The 23579-nt window shown below is 47.3% G+C and overlaps 1 protein-coding gene across 1 annotated transcript in view; it reads right to left on the bottom strand.

Moving 5' to 3' along the window:
• Positions 1-23579, bottom strand: part of LOC139266007 (serine incorporator 1-like) — a 147967-nt gene that overhangs the window by 49456 nt on the left and 74932 nt on the right. The window contains exon 7 of the mRNA XM_070883792.1: positions 13315-13402. Within this exon, the coding sequence (XP_070739893.1) occupies positions 13315-13402 (88 nt within the window). The remainder of the gene's footprint in view (positions 1-13314; positions 13403-23579) is intronic.

Genomic DNA, 23579 nt, shown 5'->3' with positions numbered 1-23579 from the left:
ATGCACCAGAGCATGTCTCAAGATTCGGCGTGGTTTGCTGCATGCTCCACAACCTGGTCATCATGAGGGCACAGCCCTTGTCACCAGGCATATGGCGACCAGCTGAGGAGGAGGAGGAGGATAACTAGGAAGGGAGGAGACTACCCAGACAGCATCTTTCTGCCTGGGCTGTCGGTGATTGACTCATCTGACTGTGGTACCAGTGAACGCAACCCTAATTCCAATAGTCCCACACGTTACCTTCCGTCTGTTACTGACCATCACAGTGTCTTCTTGGCCACAATGCTACAATAAAAGTCACCAAAAGACTAATATTCCAAACCAATTTTATGAATCAAACCATTCTAATATTTCATTCAAAAGCCAACTAATCACCCTTGAGCATTCCCTTAGTGGCTGTTTTCTGTGTGCCTTTTCCCATCCTAGTGTTTGTATGCAGTTTTACACTAGTGGGTACAGTATAGCTGGTGAAAGGCGTGGGGGAGACTGCAGATAGCCTTGCAGGATGACCTCAATCAGGTCTGGGCCTAGTTGGCCCGACTTCGAACTGCACCATCTCAACATGCGCGGCAGCAGTCTGGGCTGGCTGGCTGACAGGCAACAGCAAGGGCACTGGTAGAGTGGCAGTGATGGGAGGACAAATGCTGTCATCCTGAGCGTGGACAGCAGGTTCGTCCTCTCCCCCAGGGAGGCACCTCAGCAATCCTTGTAATCTGCTGGAGGACAGATTGGACTGCTGTGACACGCTGCAAGCTACCTTTCAACACTTGTAAACCCAGCCAATGATGGCAGCAGTATGTTCTTGCATGGCAGAAAGCTGAGCTTGCTTGACTTCAGTCTGAGCTTCTATTGCAGCACTCAGACATTGGGTGGCTTCTGCTTGTGCTGCAATGGATGCTGAGACATCAGCCATCAGACCATGCATGATAGTTGGGTCCACAAGTGCGCTAATAGATCAACTTCTTCCACATTAGAAAACTTGGTTCCAAGCTCTGAGCAAAGTTCTGTGGAAACATAGAAAATAGGTACAGGAGTAGGTCATTCAGCCCTTCAAGCCTGCACCGCCATTCAATAAGATCATGACTGATCATTCCTTTAGTACCCCTTTTCTGCTTTCTCTCCATACCTCTTGATCCCCTTAGCCGTAAGGGCCATATTTAACTCCCTCTTGAATATATCCAATGAACTGGCATCAACAACTCTCTGCGGCAGGGAATTCCACAGGTTAACAACTCTCTGAGTGAAGAAGTTTCTCCTCATCTCAGTCCTAAATAGCCTACCCCTTATCCTAAGCTTATGTCCCTTGGTTCTGGACTTCCCCAACATCGAGAACATTCTTCCCGCATCTAACCTCTCCAGTCCCGTCAGAATCTTATCCGTTTCTATGAGATCCCCTCTCATCCTTCTAAACTCCAGTGAATAAAGGTCCAGTTGATCCAGTCTCTCCTCATATGACAGTCCAGCCATCCCTGGAATTAGTCTGGTGAACCTTCTCTGCACTCCCTCAATAGCAAGAACGTCCTTCCTCAGATTAGGAGACCAAAACTGAACACAATATTCCAGGTGAGGCCTCACTAAGGCCCTGTACAACTGCAGCAAGACCTCCCTGCTCCTATACTCAAATCCCCTAGCAATGAAGGCCAACATACCATTTGCCTTCTTCACCGCCTGCTGTACCTGCATGCCAACCTTCAATAACTGATAAACCATGACACCCAGGTCTCGTTGCACCTCCCCTTTTCCTAATCTGCCGCCATTCAGATAATATTCTGCCTTCATGTTTTTGCCCCCAAAATGGATAACCTCACATTTATCCACATTATACTGCATCTGCCATGCATTTGCCCACTCACCTAAGCTGTCCAAGTCACCCTGCAGCCTCTTAGCATCCTCCTCACAGCTCACACCGCCACACAGCTTAGTGTCATCCGCAAACCTGGAGTTATGGAAGGTTGGAGCTGGAGCCCGCCATGCTCCTTGACATTGCATTCAGGCTTTCCGGCAGGCCTGCCAATGCACCAAGCATTTTGTTGTGCATATCCATCAGCTTTGTTTTGTAGGATACCTCATTGAAGTCCTCATCTGAATCTTGTGCAGCAGAACTTGTGTGTGACCTCTCCCTCCAGGCTGTTGGCACCTGCGCAACCCTTTCCTCCTGCCCTGGCTGGAGCCCACTCATGCCCAGTGACTCACCACGTGCAGATCCCACCTCAAAGCTACCCTCAAGTCGGCACAGTGCCAGTATCTGAGCTAGTGGCTGCAACTGTCCATTGAGTGACTTTTTTCTTTATCATCGCTCTCCTCTTTCACAACTGCCTGGCCAGGTTGTATTTCTTGGGTCTCTGAATGGGAAAGGCACAAGGGTAGGGTTGTGATGAGGAGCGGTGGGGGGAAGCAAGAGGTGCATGCTTATAACATCTGCAGCTTGCAAATCAGAAGAGATTGTGCGATGAGGGGGAAGTGGGATGTGAGGAGGAGGATTAGGTATGAGCACACCATCATGTTCAATGGTTTCAGCACCACTGCTGGCTGCGGCCTCAATCACAGCCACTCCAATTAGGGTGAGCATTGTCTCCTTGAACGGGATCAGGATATGGAGGCTCGCCTGTCCTCTCTGGTTAGTTGCCGCTCCCTACTGTTGTGTGTCACCTTGTCCTGCAAGAGAGAGGGAAGTGCGTCAGTGAATGTGGTTTAATGAGTTTGGCTGATGTGGCTATCATGTTTGAATAGCTAGCAGTGTGTACAAGCAGTGTGATGTGGATGTGAGGCTTGCAGCAGTGGTAAGTGTGTGAGGGTGAGATGGAGCATATTGATGTGAGGTATGACTCAGGATTGCTCGCGATTGTTTCCAGGTGAGTAATGGGAGTGTGGTGCAATGAGCAGTATGTGAGGCTAGTGATGCAGCTTGTGGGTTATGGCATTTGAAGATGAATTCACTGACCTTGACCACTCGTGTGAGGTCATTGAATTTCTTTCGGCACTGCATCCGGGTCCACGGGGCAACACTGTTGGCATTGACCTCCATGGCGATCTGCTCCCACTGCTTTCGGAGTGTGTGTCTGGAGGGCCTCCTGGGACCCTGTTGAAACAGGATCTCATCCTCCTTTCCACACCCTGTAATAAGGTCACCAGTGCTGCATCTGATAGCCTTGGAGCTCTCTCTCTAGCATGTTGTGCCATTCCTGTATGTTTCCCAGGTGAAACTCCCTTCTGTAATTACTTCCAGCACTGCACCTCCCTGTTAAGAGGTGCAGGCTGGCTTTAAGTACATAAGAACATTTGAAATAGGAGCGGGAGTAGGCCATTTGGCCCCTTGAGCCTGCTCCGCCATTCAATGAGCTCATGGCTGATCTTCTACCACAACTCCACTTGCCTGCACTATCCCAATTTCCCTTGATTCCCTTAATATCCAAAGGTATTTAAGAAGTTAAGTTTAAGAAGGTTGATTGAAGCTAGCCTTGCACGAACTTTGGCCCCTGCTGAGAGTGCAGCCACTGAGCAGGGCATTTAGTACTGGGCTGCATGCCACTATCATTTCAATTAGCAGGCAGCATGAAGTTTGCGTGCTGCCTGCATTATTTTGAATGGGCGCGGATTAATCGTGTATCGCGATCACCATGCCCGTTTTCAGCAACTATCAAATTTATAGCCTAGGGAGTTAGGACTTACCTACGAGTGATCAAATGTGTGGAGGCTGAAAAATTAAGTAAAAAAGGTAAAATACATACAGAAATATAACACTAATTACAATGCATCATTCAAATATGGGATTTAAGTCCAACATTTGTGTTGATTAAAAATGCTGGTCAATGTGACAAATATGTAGCATTTCTATGATGCATCATGTTACCCGTTTCTTTCTACCAAGATTAAAAACCAGAGTCCTTCTCAGAACATTGTAGAGCTTGTTTTCATACACAGCAGCCCCAGAACAGATGTTGCACCTGCAACAGCTACCAGAGGAAAGGGCCAAACCATTGAATTCAAACATATGTGTTATGTTCATAATAAATCCATAGACTATATCACAAGCTCAAGCTGTTGTGACCTTGGTCTCTTTATTTCAGACTCTAGAGTGAGGAAGCAGCATGGTGAATCACCTTTTATACCTGCTTGCCCCAGGGTGCACAGGTGACCCTTAGATCTCCCACAGACGTGTCCCCTGATGGCAAGTCTTGCATTTGGGTCAGGTCTACATACATACATACATAACATCACCACCGCCCACCCCCCCAAAAGTTTTATTGTGCAAGTTATTTGCAAGTTGAGGCGATTTGGCGCCCCGCGCCTCCAGGTCGATCGCCTGGGTTGAAGCGCTGACATGGTTCATCGTGTTAGTGGGTCGCTGGGGGCCAGGTCCTTTCAGTGTGGTGCCTGGTTATCTGTCGTTTGCAGTTTGGTCTTGTCACACTGCATTACTCATTAGCCTGGTACATGGTTTCACAATCATCACATACACTCCATTCCCCGCCTTGGCTAATGTGGTGCTAGCGGCCTGACTAGGGCCCTGAACATGGTCTACATCACTGATGGTGGCATGCAGAAGGCTCGGTTCTGAGTGATTCTGTTTGGTGATTGCGTAACACCCAGGATAGCCGGGTCTGCAGCGAGTCTACGGTGGCACGTATGGTGCGAGGTTTAGTAATTTGGGCGCTGACCCGGAGATCTGGCAAACCCAGGATGGCCGCAATGGCCTTGAGACTTTCGGTAATGGCGGGAGGCCTAGTGGTCCCCATGGACATTGGGCCATAGTATGGGGGCCCCGGACCACCGACTGCGTGTAGCCACCCTGCCTTACTTTGCAACGTTGGGATGGGTCTATCGTCTTTTTGGCGGATAAGTTGCCACATCCTGTCTAGCAGTTCACCTTTGGCAGGCGGTGACATGGGATCCTGGCTGGTCCAGGTCCTAAGCTGGGGGGCCGTTACGGTTGACCCCTCGCTTTCTAGCACTTTCACGACCGTGAGTGGGTCTACAGGCTGCGCCGTTTCCACCCTGGGGTGGGCAACGGTGGCCAACTGAGTGCATGGGTGCTGCTCTCTGGCCTGGCCTGTGGCAGATCATGATACAGTGCACAGACAGTGTTGGACATTCTCGAAACAACGCATCGATAATGGTGCCTCTACTTTCCCAAGCTTGTGGGATGAGCAGCTTGTCTGACTCGAACACATATTGGGACACTCTTTGGTACGTCTCTTTAGTCCCGTGAACACAGGTTGCTGCTTTGTTGACTTATTTGATGCATGTTCAATCGTTTGGGGCTCGCCCGCTACTGTTGTTTGCTGCACAACACTCCTGACCCTGTGCGGTAACATCTCACTTGCTATGAATGCTTTGTTAGATACATATACGACTGGTTGGTGTTCGCCCGCTACTTTGGCTTGTTGTACAGTATCCCCAACCCAATACAATGGTACATCATTGGCCGCGAAAGACCGGTCTCACGGGTTACATGGTGCACACGATTTATTTGAGTGTGGTGGGTTCCTGGCCTTCACTGCGGCCGCTCTTTAACCTTTGCCCCAAACCCAGTCGTCTTCTTTGCTGGGCGACACATGCCTCCGTTCCATTGCGGCGACCTTCCATGGGCTGGACGCTATCTCGTCCTGTGGTCTGGATACTCTCTCGTCCCGTGGTCCGGATGCACCTTCGTCCCGTGGTCTGGACGCCCTCTCGTCCGTGTCCGTGATGCCGACTGCCGTGATCTTCCTCCCCAGGTATTTTGCCTCTGGCGTCGGGAAGAGGCATTCGGATTGTTTCGGCCAGAGTCCCACTCTGCATGGTCAACCTGGAGCCTGTTCCATCGTCGCGAAGGGGCCGTCGGCTTCGGATGGTGGATACCGCGCCTGTACCGCTGCTCGGTTGAACTTTACCTCCTCGTGGTTGTGATGAGCGGCCTGTGCCTCGGGGATCTACAAATAGATCTGCACCTCGATGCCTGGTTCAGCTGGAAGTGGGGGTTTGCTCCACCTTTGGGAGAGGGAGGCCTCATTTGCCGGAGATAGTACGCAGAGGTCTTCCCAGTTCCATCGAATCTTTCGCATCCATTTCCTGCCAAGCAGCATTGGCTCATCACCTGAAACAATCCACAGTGGTAATTCATGCACTGCTCCCTCATGGAATACTCTTACGTCCGGACTACCAATAACTGGTATCAGTTCTTTGGTGTAGGTGTGCAGCTTTGCCTGAATCGGGATCAGTTCAAGTCGCTTGGCTTCATCACTCCACAGCCTCTCGAAAGCCTTCTGGTTCATGACTGATTGACTCGCCCCCGTGTCTAATTCCATGGAGACTGGAGTGCCGTTAAGTTCAACTTTTAATATTATCGGAGGGCTTTTGGTGGTGTAGGTGTGTATCCCATATACTTCCTCTTCATCCTCAGGTTCAGTTGCCTCTCCTGCTCGTTCATCGTGATCCTCGCTGGATCAGTCATCCTCTCCTGACTCTGCCACGTGGTGAGTCAGAGATCATTTGCAATTTCGCTGGAGGTGCCCCATTGTTCCACAGACCTTGCACACATAGGGCTTGAATCAACATTGATGGGCTCTATGGCTGCCCCCGCAGCGCCAACATGGTGCTAATTGATGCATATTCACGCCCCACGGCGGATTCTGATGGTGCTAATTGATGCACATTCACGCCCCACAGCGGATTCTGAGTCACTCTAGGCCTAGGTCGGGCCTCTGCAATCGGGTCGGCCTTGCCCTGTGCTGTTCTGCTTGCTGCAAACATTATTTTGTGCACAGTGCTCGCCGATGAGCTTCGATTCTGTGAAGATATCTGTTTTGTGTTATCACTCGTGGATATGGAGGCTTAGTCTATCGTAATGGCCTTACTCAGATCTAGGGATTTGGCAGACAGTAGTTTGCAAAGGATGACCTCGTGGCCAATTCCAAGCACGAAAAAGTCCCGCAACATTTCCCCCAAGAATCCTGCAAAGTAGCATTGCCCCGCAAGGCGACAAAACTCGCCACATTCTGGCCCTCAGAGCGACGGTGTGTGTAAAAGTGGTACCTGGCCACCAGGATGCTCTCCTTTGGCTTGAGGTGTTCCTTAGCCAGCGTACACAGTTCTGCTTAAGATTTGTCCATTATTTTGACCGGTGCCAGCAAATTTTTTAGGAGGCCATATACCGATCACCCACATGCGGTGAGGAGAATCGCCCTGCGCTTGGCCGTCGTCTCAGCTTTGTCCAATGCATTGGCCACAAAGTACTGGTCGAGGCGGTCAACAAATCTCTCAAGAATACCCAAAGGCAGCCATTACCACGTGAAAGTTTGTGATCCATTACTTGTCGCCAAATTGTTATGTTCAGAATAAATCCAAAGGACTATATCGTAAGCTCAAACTGTTGTGACCTTGGTCTTTTTATTTCAGACTCTAGAATGAGGAAACTGCATGGTGAGTCACCTTTTATACCTGCTTGCCCCAGGGTGCACAGGTGACCCTTAGGTCTCCCACAGGTGTGCCCTCTGGTGGGAAGTCTTACATTTGGGTAAGGTCTACATACATACATAACAATATGTATCCTGTGGATTTTGTTTAAATGCATGTTTGATTGGTGGTTTATTTGAATTTCATAAACATATTTAAATTTTCTTTGCCCTGATCAATTCAAAAGGAAAAAAGGTAAAATACATGCAGAAATATAACACTAATTACAATGCTTCATTCAAATATGGGATTTAAATCCAACATTTGTGACTATTGAAAATGCTGGTCAATGTGGTGAATATGAAGCATTTCTATGATGTCCGGTGTTGCATTTGAGTAGTCCATTTAAAATCAGATCACAGATTCTGTTGTTTTACACTAATATTTTAATGCAAAATTCATGGCGCTATTTGTCAAAATTTCAACATTAAATTACCAGTAAAACAAGGGCATATGATAGTGTTTGTGACTAAAAATAATCTATACCAGAAACACAATGAGGAGATTCAACACCGCCTCCAATGCGCTGGCACAGCCTTCGGCCGCCTGAGGAAAAGAGTGTTTGAAGACCAGGCACTCAAACCCACCACTAAGCTCATGGTCTACAGGGCTGTAGTAATACCCTCCCTCCTGTATGGCTCAGAGACATGGACCATGTACAGTAGACACCTCAAGTCGCTGGAAAAATACCACTAATGATGCTTCCGCAAGATCCTACAAATCCCCTGGCAGGACAGACGCACCAACATTAGTCCTCGACCAGGCTAACATCCCCAGCATTGAAGCACTGACCACACTTGATCAGCTCCGCTGGGCAGGCCACATTGTTCGCATGCCACACATGAGACTCCCAAAGCAAGCACTCTACTCAGAACTCCTTCATGGCAAACGAGCCAAAGGTGGACAGAGGAAACGTTACAAGGACATCCTCAAAGCATCCCTGATAAAGTGCAACATCCCCACCAACACCTGGGAATCCCTGGCCAAAGATTGTCCTAAGTGGAGGAAGTGCATCCGGGAGGGCGCTGAGCGCCTCGAGTCTTATCGCCAAGTGCATGCAGAAAAAAGCGCAGGCAGTGGAAAGAATGTGCAGCAAACCTATCACACCCTCCCTTACCCTCAACAACTGTCTTCCCCACCTGTTGCAGGGAGTGTGGCCCTTGTATCGGACTGTTCAGCCATCTAAGGACTCATTCTAAGAGTGGAAGCAAGTCTTCCTTGATTCCGAGGGACTGCCTATGATGATGCTGATGATTGTGACAAAAAATATGAGATTGTACTACACTATGGCGTGGCACTACACAAGTCCTTTGGGGATTTGCCACATAGAAAGCTGTCAGTTTCAGCCATCCTAAAATGAAAGGGTGAGGCAAGGAATGTTTGGAGGGCATATCATCCTGGAGCTCATAAAGCTATATTTAGGAGCAGCATTGTCAATTGCTTCGCAATTGGTTGCCTGCCCACACTCAGACTAATAATGATATGTATTACAGGGCAAATGAAAGAGTTTTTAAGATTAAAAAGCCCCAGCTCTCCAAACCTATAGTGGTAATGGTGGGCTTTAGGTTAGGTATCAATCTAGTGGACCTATTTTGAACCCTTTCCTTACTTGGCGATACAACCGAGACCACGCTTGTGTCATCAAGACAAGGAGAGAAACCAACACAACAGTTGTAAACTAACTTCTCGAGCCTCGCAGTCCTGAAGGAAGGAAGAACATCACCATTGCGGTAGCAACCGACCACAGCCAAGGTGGTATCAACGGAAAACCACCGCAATCAACCAAATTCGAACAAAACTCCAACGGGGAAAAACCGAAGAATCGAAAAGCTTCCACTCTACAATCTAATCCTGACCTACCAAAGGGTAAAACATTACCTAAAAGACTGTAGAAACCTATTTCTGACCAAAGAAAATGGGTACTTACCTCATAGATCCAAATCGCGCCTTACCACATCAGCGGACTCAACCCAACTGAAGATTGCGCAGCAAGAAGTCCTCTCCGACGTTCGGGGTACGGCAAGCAGACCCTACCGCATCCAGCGAACCCCGAAACTGCGATCTACCGTTAACTATCAAAAGGATTGGTAAGCATAGTCCCTGCCTTCCCTGGAGTCTAACCTAGCTAGAATTAGGTATTGGGAGGTGGGAGGTATAATTTTACTGTAACCCCCTTTGAATGTGTAGTGTACGGTTCTTTATTAGAGTAATTATAAGTTTGACCTTGTACCTTTCCTTGTATTGTCCCTTATCAGAACGATTGTAAGTTTGGCCTTGTATTTTCTTACTAGAATAATAAGCTTGTATTTCCTTGACTGTAATAAAATCAAAGTTCTTTTGCATCAAACCAGTGTCCTTTGCACTTTGTCACATCCCCCAAATAAATCCAGAGTCTAGAACCCAAGGGAGTGGGAGCGATTCGAACTGCTCAAGTTGATCAGAAGGGAACCTGACCCCCTCATAGAGACCACCCTCTTACAATGTGGTGCTGGAGGTCTGTGTACCTGACCCTCCTCCTGATGGTAGGCCCTTCCTCAGGTCCTTTCTGGGGCATCTCTATAGGTTCAGTTCTGTCGCCGTCTCCATGGCCTTCAGCATCTTCCCCAGCCATGTGTTCTACGTCCCTTGCCCGCTGCCTCTCCAACCGTTGGAGCCGGAGTCACCTTCTCCCGCGTGCCTCCCTGCCGTGCACAATGTGCAGGAGGTGGTCCGCTACCAGCACTGACCCCATTTAGTAATCCAAGTCAAGCCCAGCCGCCTCAATCAGTGCTCTCTGTCACAGAGTATGAGGAGGCTGGCCCACTATTTCCCAATTCCGGTGTCAAGAAGGCAACTCTCAAGGTTTTAAACCTTCTGAAACAATCTGGCCAATAAGAATGGTGGGCGATGCACCGCAACTTTAAATGCCACTGGCGGGCTTCAGCAAGTAGTGTGTATCGACCCAATAACTTAATTAAATTACGTCAAATACATTTAAAAGATCCATTCCTATTTTATCTAAGATAGAAGTAGATTTTCCATTGTGCTGTTCCTAATAGCTGCCATATACTCAGGTTTTGCAGCCAAGTAATTTTGCAACTTTTGAACTGGCTTTAATTACCGAATTTTTCAGCCTATTGATTATTTACCAGTATAATGCTACCTAGAATTATGTTTTCATAATTCCCCTACCTGCAGCATTTCAGAATAGTCTGTGGGGCAGGGTGTTGATGAAATTTATTCTGAATTCAGAAATATTGGGAGGAATTTTAACCTAAAAAAACGGGTGGGTTTGGGGCATGGGGGCAAGTAAAACGTTAAAAATCAGAATCCCGACCTGGACGCGCCTTCAACCCACTCACCTCCGGTGCTAATGGAGACCGGACGGGAGGCAGGATGGGGCAGGATGCTAACCCACTGTCTATTTCAATATTAGAAGAGGCTGGAAGCCTCTTCTTTAACCTCCATTTTGTGTTTAGAAACATAGAAACGTAGAAACATAGACAATAGGTGCAGGAGTCAGCCATTCGAGCCTGCACCACCATTCAAGGAGTTCATGGCTCATCAATCAACTTCAGTACCCCATTCCTGCTTTCTCGCCATACCCCTTGATCCCCCTAGTAGTAAGGACCTCATCTAACTCCTTTTTGAATATATTTAGTGAATTGGCCTCAACAACTTTCTGTGGTAGAGAATTCCACAGCTTCACCACTCTCTGGGTGAAGAAGTTTCTCCTCATCTCGGTTCTAAATGGCTTACCCCTTATCCTTAGACTGTGACCCCTGGTTCTGGACTTCCTCAACATTGGGAACATTCTTCCTGCATCTAACCTGTCTAAACCCATCAAAATTTTAAACGTTTCTATGAGGTCCCCTCTCATTCTTCTGAACTCCAGTGAATACAAGCCCAGTTGATCCAGTCTTTCTTGATCTGTCAGTCCCGCCATCCCGGGAATCAGTCTGGTGAACCTTCGCTGCACTCCCTCAATAGCAAGAATGTCCTTCCTCAAGTTAGGAGACCAAAACTGTACACAATACTCCAGGTGTGGCCTCACCAAAGCCCTGTACAACTGTAGTAACACCTCCCTGCCCCTGTACTCAAATCCCCTTGCTATGAAGGCCAACATGCCATTTGCTTTCTTAACCACCTGCTGTACCTGCATGCCAACCTTCAATGACTGATGTACCATGACACCCAGATCTCGTTGCACCTCCCCTTTTCCTAATCTGTCACCATTCAGATAATAGTCTGTCTCTCTGTTTTTACCACCAAAGTGGATAACCTCACATTTATCCACATTATACTTCATCTGCCATGCATTTGCCCACTCACCTAACCTATCCACGTCACTCTGCAGCCTCATAGCATCCTCCTCGCAGCTCACACTGCCACCTAACTTAGTGTCATCCGCAAATTTGGAGATACTACATTTAATCCCCTCGTCTAAATCATTAATGTACAATGTAAACAGCTGGGGCCCCAGCACAGAACCTTGCGGTACCCCACTAGTCACTGCCTGCCATTCTGCAGCTGGTCAAGTTTTACACACTTTGTAAAATCCCGCAGATACAGCAAGGCGGGGACTGCTGTATCCAGGAGGTACGTTGACTTTACAGATAACTCCTGAATCCAGCATCCCTGCCTAACCTACCGTCCGCAATCGGAGACCACCCCAGGCCTCCGATTCCTCCACCAGTCCTCCAATCGCCCCTCCTCAAGCCCCCAATCCTCTTCAGAACAGCCCATGATTTTCGCCCGGCCCATGACTCTCTTTGGACCACTAATGATAATTAACTCCCCATACTTTCTTCTTCGTTCAATGATGGCTGTAGGAGTTTCCTCAAAAGACACTGAACACTTTACTGAATAGTTAAAAAGGTGTTGTAATATTAGGAAGACATTCAGGAAAACTACCTCTCTGAATGTCCATCATGTTGTCCACACTGCATAATGTACCTGATACAGCACTCATCTTTTGCAATGTTCCTTTGTTTAAATTACTGAACAGCTGCAAATGATGATGTGCTTGTTTAAGTGTCAGCTGTGGCTCAGTGGATAGCACACTTGACTCTGAGTCAGAAAGCTGTGGGTTCAAGTCCCACTCTAAGCTGACACTCCAATGCAATGCTGAGGGAGTGCTGCACTGTCAGAGGTACCATCTTTTGGCCGAGGCTCTGACTGTCCTCTCAGGTGGACGTAAAAGATCCCATGGCACTATTTCGAAGAAGAGCAGGGGAGTTAGCCCTAGTGTCCTGGCCAATATTTATCTCTCAACCAACATAATAAAAAAAAACAGATTATCTGGTTATCACATTGCTGTTTGTGGGAATTTGCTGTGCGCAAGTTGGCTGCCGCATTTTCCACATTACAACAGTGACCAGAAGCCAAAAGTTCATTGGCTGTAAAGTGCTTTGAGACGTCGGTGGTCATGGTTGAGGCGCTATATAAATGCAAGTATTTCTTCTTCTTACCCAGTCACTGTCATTTTAGTAAAACTGGTAATGAATCTTGCAACACAATCTACCAAACTATAACTTTCTTTCAACCAGAAAATGGTTTCCTTCAGGCACGACTTCAGCATAATTGCTTGAATCGCAGTACCCAGAGACTTTCAGGGTTTGTAAAACAGGATTGCATTTATAGTAGTTGATTTCCAAACCTGCATTATTACATCAAATGTGCATTAACATAAATTTTAATTTAAAATTATAATAATTAATGCTTTCTTTTATAAGTAAAATAGAAAAATCAAAACTTACACAACAACAGTCTCCGAGAGGATACATTATTTTCTTGCTACACAGTAACAAAATCAAAATAAATTATTAACTGGTAAAATTAGATTTGGATGGCATAATGAGGAAGGAGTATATATCTACAAGAGGAAAATAATCTACTTACCTGGCTCATTTGTCATTGCTGACCATGTAAGGTACATAATGTACAGAGTGATGATGGAGGATTGAAGGCCAGTATAAGGCTGAATTTCCTAAAATTTAATAAAATCCAGTAAATAATCATTGTTGGTGAAAATGTACACAGAAAAAATTTAAAAACAGTAAAGAAATATAATAACTTAGGAAGCATTGTTAATCATTAGTTCTTTGCTGATTATCTTATTCAATTTTCAAGGTCAGATAAGAAACCAAATTAAATTCTTTCAAACTGTATAGATCACAACTTTTGTTGCTCAAAGCAGTATTGTGCAGTATAAAAATAAAAGCTACAAATGCAAATCAGCTCTTAAATGTTCCCAAATAGCACCAGGATAAGTTACTGCTCTCAGCAATTTTGAAATTTCCCATGAAGATGACATTTTCTGAAAACCAGTTATATACTGCCAATAATTACAAAATAAATCGAAAATGTACAACTTACGTAAGTTTAAACAAAGTTCCCATCGTAAGGCAAAGGATATGATATTTTATACCGGCAGGAGCCCAGTGTAGCACATAATTTACTATAGTACAGTTGATTTATGTTATTATTCTCAAGCCCCCAAAATGTACCTCTTGTCTAGTCACTATCCCTGCTTCTTTCCCATTTTTGTCACTATGTTTGTCTTCGTCTTCCAACCTTTCTGTCTATATATCTGCCTCACTGTAGGGCTGTCACACAGTTCTCATTGTGCTGTCTGCATCATATTATCCAACCTGTTTTTCTCATTGATTCTGTCATATTGGAGCAGAAATTCCATCCTCCCGGGTCCGTACGGAGTGTCTATTGACATGGGAAGGCATCGCAAAAGCCGGTTTTCAGCACACAATGCGCACGGGCTGGAAACCGGCTTTTCTGATCTGTCAAGCTGGAGCTTGACAGATCTAGCATATCTCGGGGGCAAGGACATTTGCAAGGGCAAGATTGCAGTATTTACCCATATCTTGCCCAGCAAATGTCCTCAAAACTCTTGCGCCTGATAAAAGCAGGCGCATATCCTACTTTTACAGGTGTAAGAGTTTTAAAATACACAAAAACATTTTAAAATAAAATTATAAAAACACGTTTAATTGTTGAAACCTACTACGGTAAGTTTGTTTTAAACCATAATTTTAAAAACTTATAAAAAAATGAGAAAAATTTATTTTTTTAAATACATTAATAGCTTTAATTTAAATTAATAAAAATATGTGCTGTATTTTTTTCTATTTTTTGTTGTTGGTTTTGTGTTTTTAGGGGCTGTTTCTCGTTCATAATTATGGGAACTCCAACTTAGAGTTCCCATTATTATGAATCAGAACATACTTTACCTGATTAGCTGCCCAGAGCCATGTGACCGCAGCTCCAGCCCTGCGCACATCCTGACGTGCACATGCTGCGACGCGCAGTCAGTGGAGGCCTCAGGCCCAGGAACTCGCACGGGCGCAGCAGGATAAGGTAAGTGTACATTTTTTAAAGTTTTTTACCCGATCGCCCACGCGAAGCAGATGAGCGGGATTTCTGGGCCACTGTTTTTGAGAGTCTCTCCACCCTTCTGTTCTCTTTTACACATCACCAGTGCCTCTGTGCAGTTCTCCTACATCTTCCTTTACTGATGTACTTAACATTTGTCCTATCTTTTAGAAGCCCTACGACTCACTGGAAAAATAGGAGTTGATGTCTCAAAAGTAGGGGTAAGATGAGGCTTTTAGAGGAATTGAAGGTGGGAGCAGGGCAAATGCTTCGGAGGTTCTATGACATGGGTGGTTGAAAGAGATGGCACTGTGGGGCAAGCCAAGGAACTCTGGGAGAAGCTGTGCTCAGAAGGAACCAATGGGTTGGAATGTGGGAGGGAATATGCAGAGAGGGGAATGACCTGAGGGAGTAGTGGAGTAAGAGCTGGGTCTAGTGACAATCAAAAGTGGCGGGTCGTGGGTCTGAGAACAGTCAGTAGGTTTGTGGTCTGTGTTATGTTCAGAATAACTCCACAAGACTGTGTTGTAAGCTCAAACCATTGTGACCTTGGTCTCTTTAATGTAACTCCAAAGTGAGGAAGCAGCATGGTGGATTGCCTTTTATACCTGCTTGCCCAGGGCGCACAGGTGACCCTTAGGTCTCCCACAGGTGTGCTCCCTGGTGGCAAGTCTCACACATTGGCGAGGTTTGCATACATAACATCATTTCCCCCACCCCCGCCAAAGTCATGTACAAGTTATTTACAAGTTGAGGCGATCTGGTGCTCTGCGTTCCCGGGTTGATCACCTGAGTTGAAGTCCTGGCCTGGGTGAGTTGGTCGGATCATTGCAGCGCGGCTGGTCTGATCGGATTCTCGGGCATGGTGGGTTCATCCTCATGGTTGACAGCGAGGTCGATTGCTGGTTGGGTGTGTGTTGATGGACCATAGATGGTAAAGTCTTCTTCAAACTGTTCTTGGTTGTCAGTGAATTGCAGTTTGATCTGATCCAAGTGCTTTCTGCACGTTTGCCCATTCAACAGTTTAACAACAAACACTCTATTCCCCTCCTTGGCTAAAACAGTTCCAGCAATCCATTTGGGACCATGATCGTAATTTAGAATAAACACAGGATCATTAACCTCAGTGTCACACGAGGCTGCTGCGCGATTGTGGTACACGTTATGCCGGTGCCGCCAGGTTTCTACGTGATCATTGAGATCTGGGTGGACTAGGGAGAGCCTGGTTTTGAGTGCTACCTTCTGCAGGGAGAACCCCGGTGAGCGAGTGAGGGCGCGTTCAGTAGCTGAGCAGGACCCGAGATAACCGGGACTGCAAGGAGCCGTCCGTTACGCATTTCAAGCTCTGCTTGATGGTTTGGACTGCCCATTTCGCTTGACCATTGGATGCGGGCTTAAACAGGGCAGACCTGACATGCTTAATGCCATTGCGGGTCACGAACTCATTGAATTCTGAGCTGGTGAAACACGGTCCATTGTCACTAACAAGGACGTCGGGCAAACCATGGGTGGCGAACATGGCCCTGAGGCTTTCAATGGTGGCAGTGGCAGTACATGATGACATTATTATACATTCAATCCATTTAGAGTAAGCGTCCACTGCTACTAGAAACATCATTCCTAAAAAAGGGCCAGCAAAATCTACGTGGACATTGGACCACGGTTTGGAGAGCCATGACCACAGGCTCAGTGGGTCCTCCATGGATGGGTTGCTCAACTGTGAGCAAGTGTTGCATTGGTGTATGCATGACACCAATTCGGAGTCAATGCTGGGCCACCAAATGTGTGACCCGGCGATAGCCTTCATCATGACTATGCCTGGATGGGTACTGTGTAGATCGCGTATAAACGGTTCCCTGCCTTTTTTTGACAAAACCACGCGATTCCATAGGAGACAATCCGATAGGATGGACAATTCATCCTTACGTCGGTGAAACGGCTTAATTTCATCTTTCATTTCCCCGGGAACCGCCGACCAGCTTCCATTAAGGATGCAGCTTTTTACTAGTGATAGCACAGGGTCTTGGCCAGTCCAGGTCCTGATCTGGCGAGCCATGACGGGTGGTCCCTCACTCTCAAAAGCATCCATTACAAGAAGCAAGTCTGCAGGTTGCGCCATTTCCACCCCGGTGGTGGGCAATGGTAGCCGACTGAGGGCGTCAGCGCAGTTCTCTGTGCCTGGTCTGTGGCGGATGACAGTCATACACAGACAATGTTAATGTCCATCTCTGGATGCGGGATGAAGCATTGGTGTTGATACCTTTGCTTTCTGAGAGCGGTGAAGTAAGCAGTTTGTGGTCGGTTTCGAGCTCGAACAGGGGACCAAATAGGTATTGCCGCATTTTCTTAACCTCGTATACACATGCTAACGCTTCCTTCTCAACCATACTGTAGGCTCTTTCAGCCTTGGATAAACTTCTGGACACATATGCAACCAGTTGCAGTTTGCCTGACGCATTGGCTTGCTGTAACACACAACCGACCCCGTACGACGACGCATCACAAGCTAGTACTAAACGTTTACATGGGTCATACAATACAAGTAACTTGTTTGAGCATAGCAGGTTTCTGGCCTTATTAAAGGCTGTCTCTTGAGATTTACCCCAAACCCAGTCGTCACCCTGGCGTAACAATAAATGCAAAGGTTCCAGCAAAGTGCTCAACCCCGGTAGAAAATTACCAAAATAGTTGAGGAGTCGCAGGAACGGACGCAGCTCCGTCACATTCTGTGGTCTGGGTGCATTCTTGATGGCCTCCGTCTTGCCGTCCGTGGGTTTGATGCTGTCTGCCGCAATCTTTCTCCCCAGAAAATCGATCTCTGGCGCCAGGAAAACACACTTGGAGCGTTTCAGCCCGAGTCCCACTCTGTCCAGTCGCTTTAAAACTTATTTCAGGTTGTGCACGTGTTCGGTGGTGTTGCGATCAGTGCTCAAGATGTCGTTTTGCAACACCACGGTGCACGGAATCGATTTCAGCCAACTCTCCATGTTCCTCTGGAAGATGGTCGCAGCTGAACAAATCCCAAAGGGGCATCTGTGGTACACGAACAGTCTTTTGTGCGTGTTGATGCACGTCAATTTCTTTGACGGTAACTTCACAGCCAGCTCCTGTGTCATGTAAGCAGAGGTTAGATCTAGCTAGGTGAACGACTTTCCTCCTGCTAGGGTGCGAATAGGTCCTCCGCTTTAGGTAGTGGATCCTGTAACGAGACTCGGTTGATCGTTACCTTGTATTCCCCGCAGATTCTGACCGTCTCATCGATCTTTAGCACCAGCACGATTGGACTGGCCTGCTCGTTGAACTCGACTGGCGATATGATTCCCTCTCGTTGAAGTCTGTCCAGCTTGATCTCTACTTTCTCTCGCATCATATATGGGACTGCTTGGGCCTTGTGATGAATGGGCCATGCTCCAGGAACAAGATGGATCTGTACCTTGGCGCCTGTGAAGTTGCCGATGCCTGGCTCAAATAACGCCGGGAATTTGTATAGCAACTGGGCACACGAGGTGTCATCCATCGAAGACAGTGGTTTGATGTCATCCCAGTTCCATCGGATCTTTCCTAGCCAGCTTCTCCCGAACAGCATTGGGACATCCATCGCCTGGTACAATCCACAGTGGGTAAATTATGCACCATTCCATCGTATGATACTTTCACTGCCGCACTGCCGATAACAGATGAGTTCTTTGGTGTAAGTGCACAGCGTTGTGTGAATCGGGCTCAGTTTTGGCCTCTGTGTCTTGTTGCCCCACAGTTTCTTAAAAGCCTTCTGGCTCATGATTGATTGACTCACCCCCGTGTCCAATTCCATGGAGACTGGAATGATAAGTTTAACTTTTAACATTATTGGAGGGCTTTTGGTGGGGAAGGTGTGCACCCCATACACTTCCTCTTCATCCTCAGGTTGAGTTGCCTCTCCTGCTCGTTCAGCGCGATCTGCGCTGAATCAGTCGTCCTCTGCTGACTCTGCCAATTGGTGAGTCAGAGGTCGTTTGCACATTTGCTGGAGGTGTCCCATTGTTCCACAGCCCTTGCACACATAGTGCTTGAATCGGCATTGATGGGCTCTATGACTGCATCCGCAGCGCCAACATGGTGTTAATGGATACGCATTCACACCCGACAGCGGCCTCTGAGTCACCCTAGGCCTGGCCTCTGTGGTCGTGTAGGCCCTGCCATGTAGAGTTCTGCCTGTTGAAGGCAATATTTAATGCACAGTACTTTCCGGTGAGCTTCGATGCTGTGAAGATATCTGTTTCGTGTTGTAGCTCGTGGATATGAAAGCCTGGGCTATCGTGATGGCCTTGCTCAGATCTAGGGATTCGGCAGACAGCAATTTGTGAAGAATAACCTCGTGGCCGATTCCAAGCACGAAAAAGTCCTGCAACATTTCCCCCAAAGATCTGGCAAATTCGCAAGGAGTATTAGGTCGGCGACAAAGCTTGCCAGGTTCTGGCCCTCGGAGCGATGGTGCGTGTAAAAGCGATACCTGGCCATTAGGATGCTCTCCTTTGGCTTGATGTGTTCCTGAAACAGCGTGCACAGGTCTGTGTAAGTCTTGTCCGTTGGTTTGACCGGTGCCAGCACATTTTTGAGGCCATATATCGAAGATCCACATACAGTGAGGAGAATCGCCCTGCGCTTGACCGCCGTCACAGCCATGTTCAGCTCGTTGGCCACGAAGTACTGGTCGAGATGCTCAACGAAGGCTTCCCAATCATCACCCACAACAAATCTCTCAAGAATACCAACGGCAGCCATTACCACGTGAAAGTTCGTGATCTGTAACTCGTCGCCAATTGTTATGTTCAGAATAACTCCACAAGACTGTGTTGTAAGCTCAAACCATTGTGACCTTGGTCTCTTTAATGTAACTCCAAAGTGAAGAACCAGCATGAAGGATTGCCTTTTGTACCTGCTTGCCCAGAGTGCAGAGTTGACCCTTAGGTCTCGTTGTGTATTTGTAAAGCATGCACTCCCATGTTCCGCCACAAGGGAACACATTCCCTGAAGTTCCAAGGGATCACAGCATCGCTTGGGAGCACTTTATATAAGCCGGCCCCTAAGGCCTGATCCTCACTCTGGAGTGTCTTAATAAAGACTGAGGTCACTGTTACTTTAACCTCCCTGTGTGCAGTCTCATCTGTGTTAGGAACACAATAACTGGCGACGAGTATACGAATCCAACGCAAAGATGCAGCAAACTGTGGGCATCCTGGAGAAGTTCTCGGAGGGTGAGGACTGGGAAGCCTATGTCGAACGGCTAGACCAGTACTTTGTAGCCAATGAGCTGGACGGAGAAGGAAACGCTGCAAAAAAGGAGAACGGTCCTCCTCACAGTCTGCGGGGCACCGACCTACAGCCTCATGAACATTCTTCTGGCTCCGGTGAAACCCGCAGATAAGTCGTATGAGGAGCTGTGTACACTAGTTCGGGAGCATCTTAACCCAAGGGAGAGCGTGCTGATGGCGAGGTATCGGTTCTACACGTGCCAGCGATCTGAAGGTCAGGAAGTGGCGAGCTACGTCTCCGAGCTAAGGCAACTTGCAGGACAATGTGAGTTTGATGACTACCTGGAGCAAATGCTCAGAGACTTTTTTGTACTGGGCACTGGCCACGAGACCATCCTATGAAAACTTTTGACTGTAGAGACACCGACCCTCAGTAAGGCTATTGCGATAGCACAGGCTTTTATGTCCACCAGTGATAATACCAAACAAATCTCTCAGCACACAAGTGCTAGCAATGTTCATAAATTAACTGGAACTGTGTTTGCGAGCAGAAATGTACAGGGCAAAAACCACGAGTCTGCAACTGCCAGCAGGCCTCAGGTGACCCAGATAACTCAGAGTCCGCAACAAAGGATGAATGTAACGCAATTCACACCTTGTTGGCGTTGTGGAGGCTTCCATACAGCCTATTCATGCCGCTTCAAAGGGTATGTTTGCAAAAGCTGTGGAACAATGGGGCACCTCCAATGTGCTTGCAGATGAGCTGCAAGCTCTGCAAAACCTGCTTACCACCACGTGGCAGAAGAAGATCGGTCCATGGTGGATCAAAGCAATTTCGAGCCTCAGAGAAAGGAGGCAGATGCTGAAGTACACGTGGTGCACACATTTGACGGAATGTCCACCTATAATGCTAAATGTAAAATTGAATGGCTTACCCGTAGCCATGGAACTTTACACTGGCGCTAGCCAATCCATCATGAGTAAAAAGATGTTTGAGAGACTGTGGTGCAACAAGGCACTCAGACCAGCCCTGAGCCCCAGCCACACGAAACTGAGAACGTACACCAAAGAGCTTATCACTGTCCTGGGCAGCGCCATGGTCAAGGTCAACTACGAGGGCACGGTGCATGAACTGCCACTCTGGATTGTCCCGGGCGATGGCCCCACACGGCTTGGAAGGAACTGGCTGGGCAAAATCCGCTGGAACTGGGATGACATCCGAGCGCTATCACATGTCGATGAGGCCTCATGTACCCAGGTTCTTAACAAATTTCCTTCCCTTTTGAGCCAGGCATTGGAAACTTTTCCGGGGCGAAGGTGCGGATCCACTTGGTCCCAGAGGCACGACCCATTCACCACAAAGCGCGAGCGGTATCTCACAGGATGAGGGAGAGAGTGGAAATCGAGCTGGACAGGCTGCAACGCGAGGGCATCATCTCCCCAGTGGAATTCAGCGAGTGGGCCAGCCCCTTTTGTTTCAGTACTCAAAAGTGATGGCACGGTCAGAATTTGCGGCGATTATAAAGTAACTATTAATCGTTTCTCGCTACAGAACCAATACCCGCTACCTAAGGCAGACGACCTATTTGCGATGTTGGCAGGAGGCAAGACATTCACCAAGTTTGACCTGACTTCGGCCTACATGACACAGGAGTTGGAGGAGTCTTCGAAGGGCCTCACCTGCATCAACACACACAAGGGATTGTTCATCTACAACAGATGCCCGTTTGGAATTCGGTCAGCTGCAGCGATCTTCCAGAGAAACATGGAGAACCTACTCAAGTCGGTACCACGCACAGTGGTTTCTCAGGACGACATATCGGTCACGGGTCGGGACACCGTCGAGCACCTACAAAACCTGGAGGAGGTTCTCCAGCGACTGGATCGCATAGGGCTGTGGCTGAAGAGGTCGAAATGTGTCTTCATGGCAACAGAAGTGAAGTTTTTGGGGAGAAAGATCGCGGCGGACGGCATTCGGCCCAAAGATGCCAAGACAGAGGCTTTCAAGAACGTCACGGAGCTGCGGTCATTCCTGGGACTCCTCAACTATTTTGGTAAGTTCCTACCAGGGTTAAGCATCTTCTTAGAGCCCCTACATGTGTAATTGCGTAAGGGCGAGTACTGGGTATGGGGAAAAAAACAAGTAATTGCTTTTGAGAAAGCCAGAAACATTTTATGCTCCAACAAGCTGTTTGTATTGTATAACCCGTGTAAAAGACTTGTGCTAGAAACATAGGGCTAGACTTTCCACTTTAAGGCTAAGGCTGAAAAAAATGGACCTCGTTCCAGCGATGTGGGACCTTTTGCCCGTGCTGATCGCCGGCTCAAGGCCCATTTTTTTTTTTTTCCGATTTTCCACTCGGCCTTACCCCAGCGATGTCAAGTGGGTGATGTGATTTCTCGGTGATCTCACGATCGCCCAAAGAAAACAGAAGTGAATGAGAAAAAAAAGCTTCCCTAGCAACTCATAACTGCGAATGTGCAGGTTGTTTTTTTTTAAGGTTGATGTTCTTTCCCGCGTTTAGGAGGTCAGGGGTCATCACACATGCTCAGAGGCTCTGTGAGGGTCAGGAAGAGAGAGAGAGAGAGAGAGTGAGAGGAGAAAGCAGTTTTCGTGGCAAGCGTGGTAGTAATCTTTAACGGAGGCACCAGGGAAAAGGCGTAGCGCCAAGCCTTTTAACGAGGAGGCCAATGAGGCCCTCGTGAATGTAGTCAGCACCAGGTGGGTGGATCTGACATGGGGTGGGCATGGGAAACCTCCACCCTGTGCATATCGCAGGATTTGGGCAGAGACTGCCGACGTGGTCACGCCGGCATCTAATGAAGTCCGGACACCGGACCAGTGCCGCAAGCGTTGGAACAGCCTACTTGCAGCCGCGAGAGTAAGTTGAAATTTATATTTATGTATTGTTTAATGCTGTAAATAGTAACTAGAATCTGCAATGTTATTTGGTTACATTTAAACATAACTAAATTATGAATAAATTTATGCAACCCAGCATAAAGTTAAATGTTGTAGTGTGAAATATGCAACGTAATGCTAATTTGTATTGGAACATTTAAATCTGTCAGTCTTAAATGTCTTCAATGTCTTAAATCGCCTGATCCATTTGCTTATGCCGTGCAATGTTATCGTATCATTTACAGAAGATCTCGATGAATAATCGGGAGCAGTGCAGGACGGGTAGGGGCTCTGCCATGTTGCACCCTCTGACTGCCTACGAGGAACTCGCGGTGGCCTTGGTGGGGCCAGAAAGCCGTTCGGTCACATCCCGTGGTGTGGCTGAACCCACCCTTGAGACATGTGAGTAATGAGAAATGTACATTGTTCAATGTGTGAATCATTAGTAAATACTGAAAATATCGTAGTTACGCATGAAATGTTATGCAATTAAAATGTAATTTGATGTTATGCAATTACAATGTAATGTTATGCAATTATAATATAATCTGATATATAATGGTGATGTACTATAATGTTCGAATGAGGTCATGTTAAAGCTTGTGATCACCTGTGCATATGGGGTAATGGAAAGCATTGCAATG

This window comes from Pristiophorus japonicus, chromosome 1, assembly GCF_044704955.1.
Source record: "Pristiophorus japonicus isolate sPriJap1 chromosome 1, sPriJap1.hap1, whole genome shotgun sequence".
NCBI lineage: Eukaryota > Metazoa > Chordata > Chondrichthyes > Pristiophoridae > Pristiophorus > Pristiophorus japonicus.
Note: the sequence above shows the minus strand (reverse complement) of the source record. Positions and strands in the feature narration are given on the sequence as shown.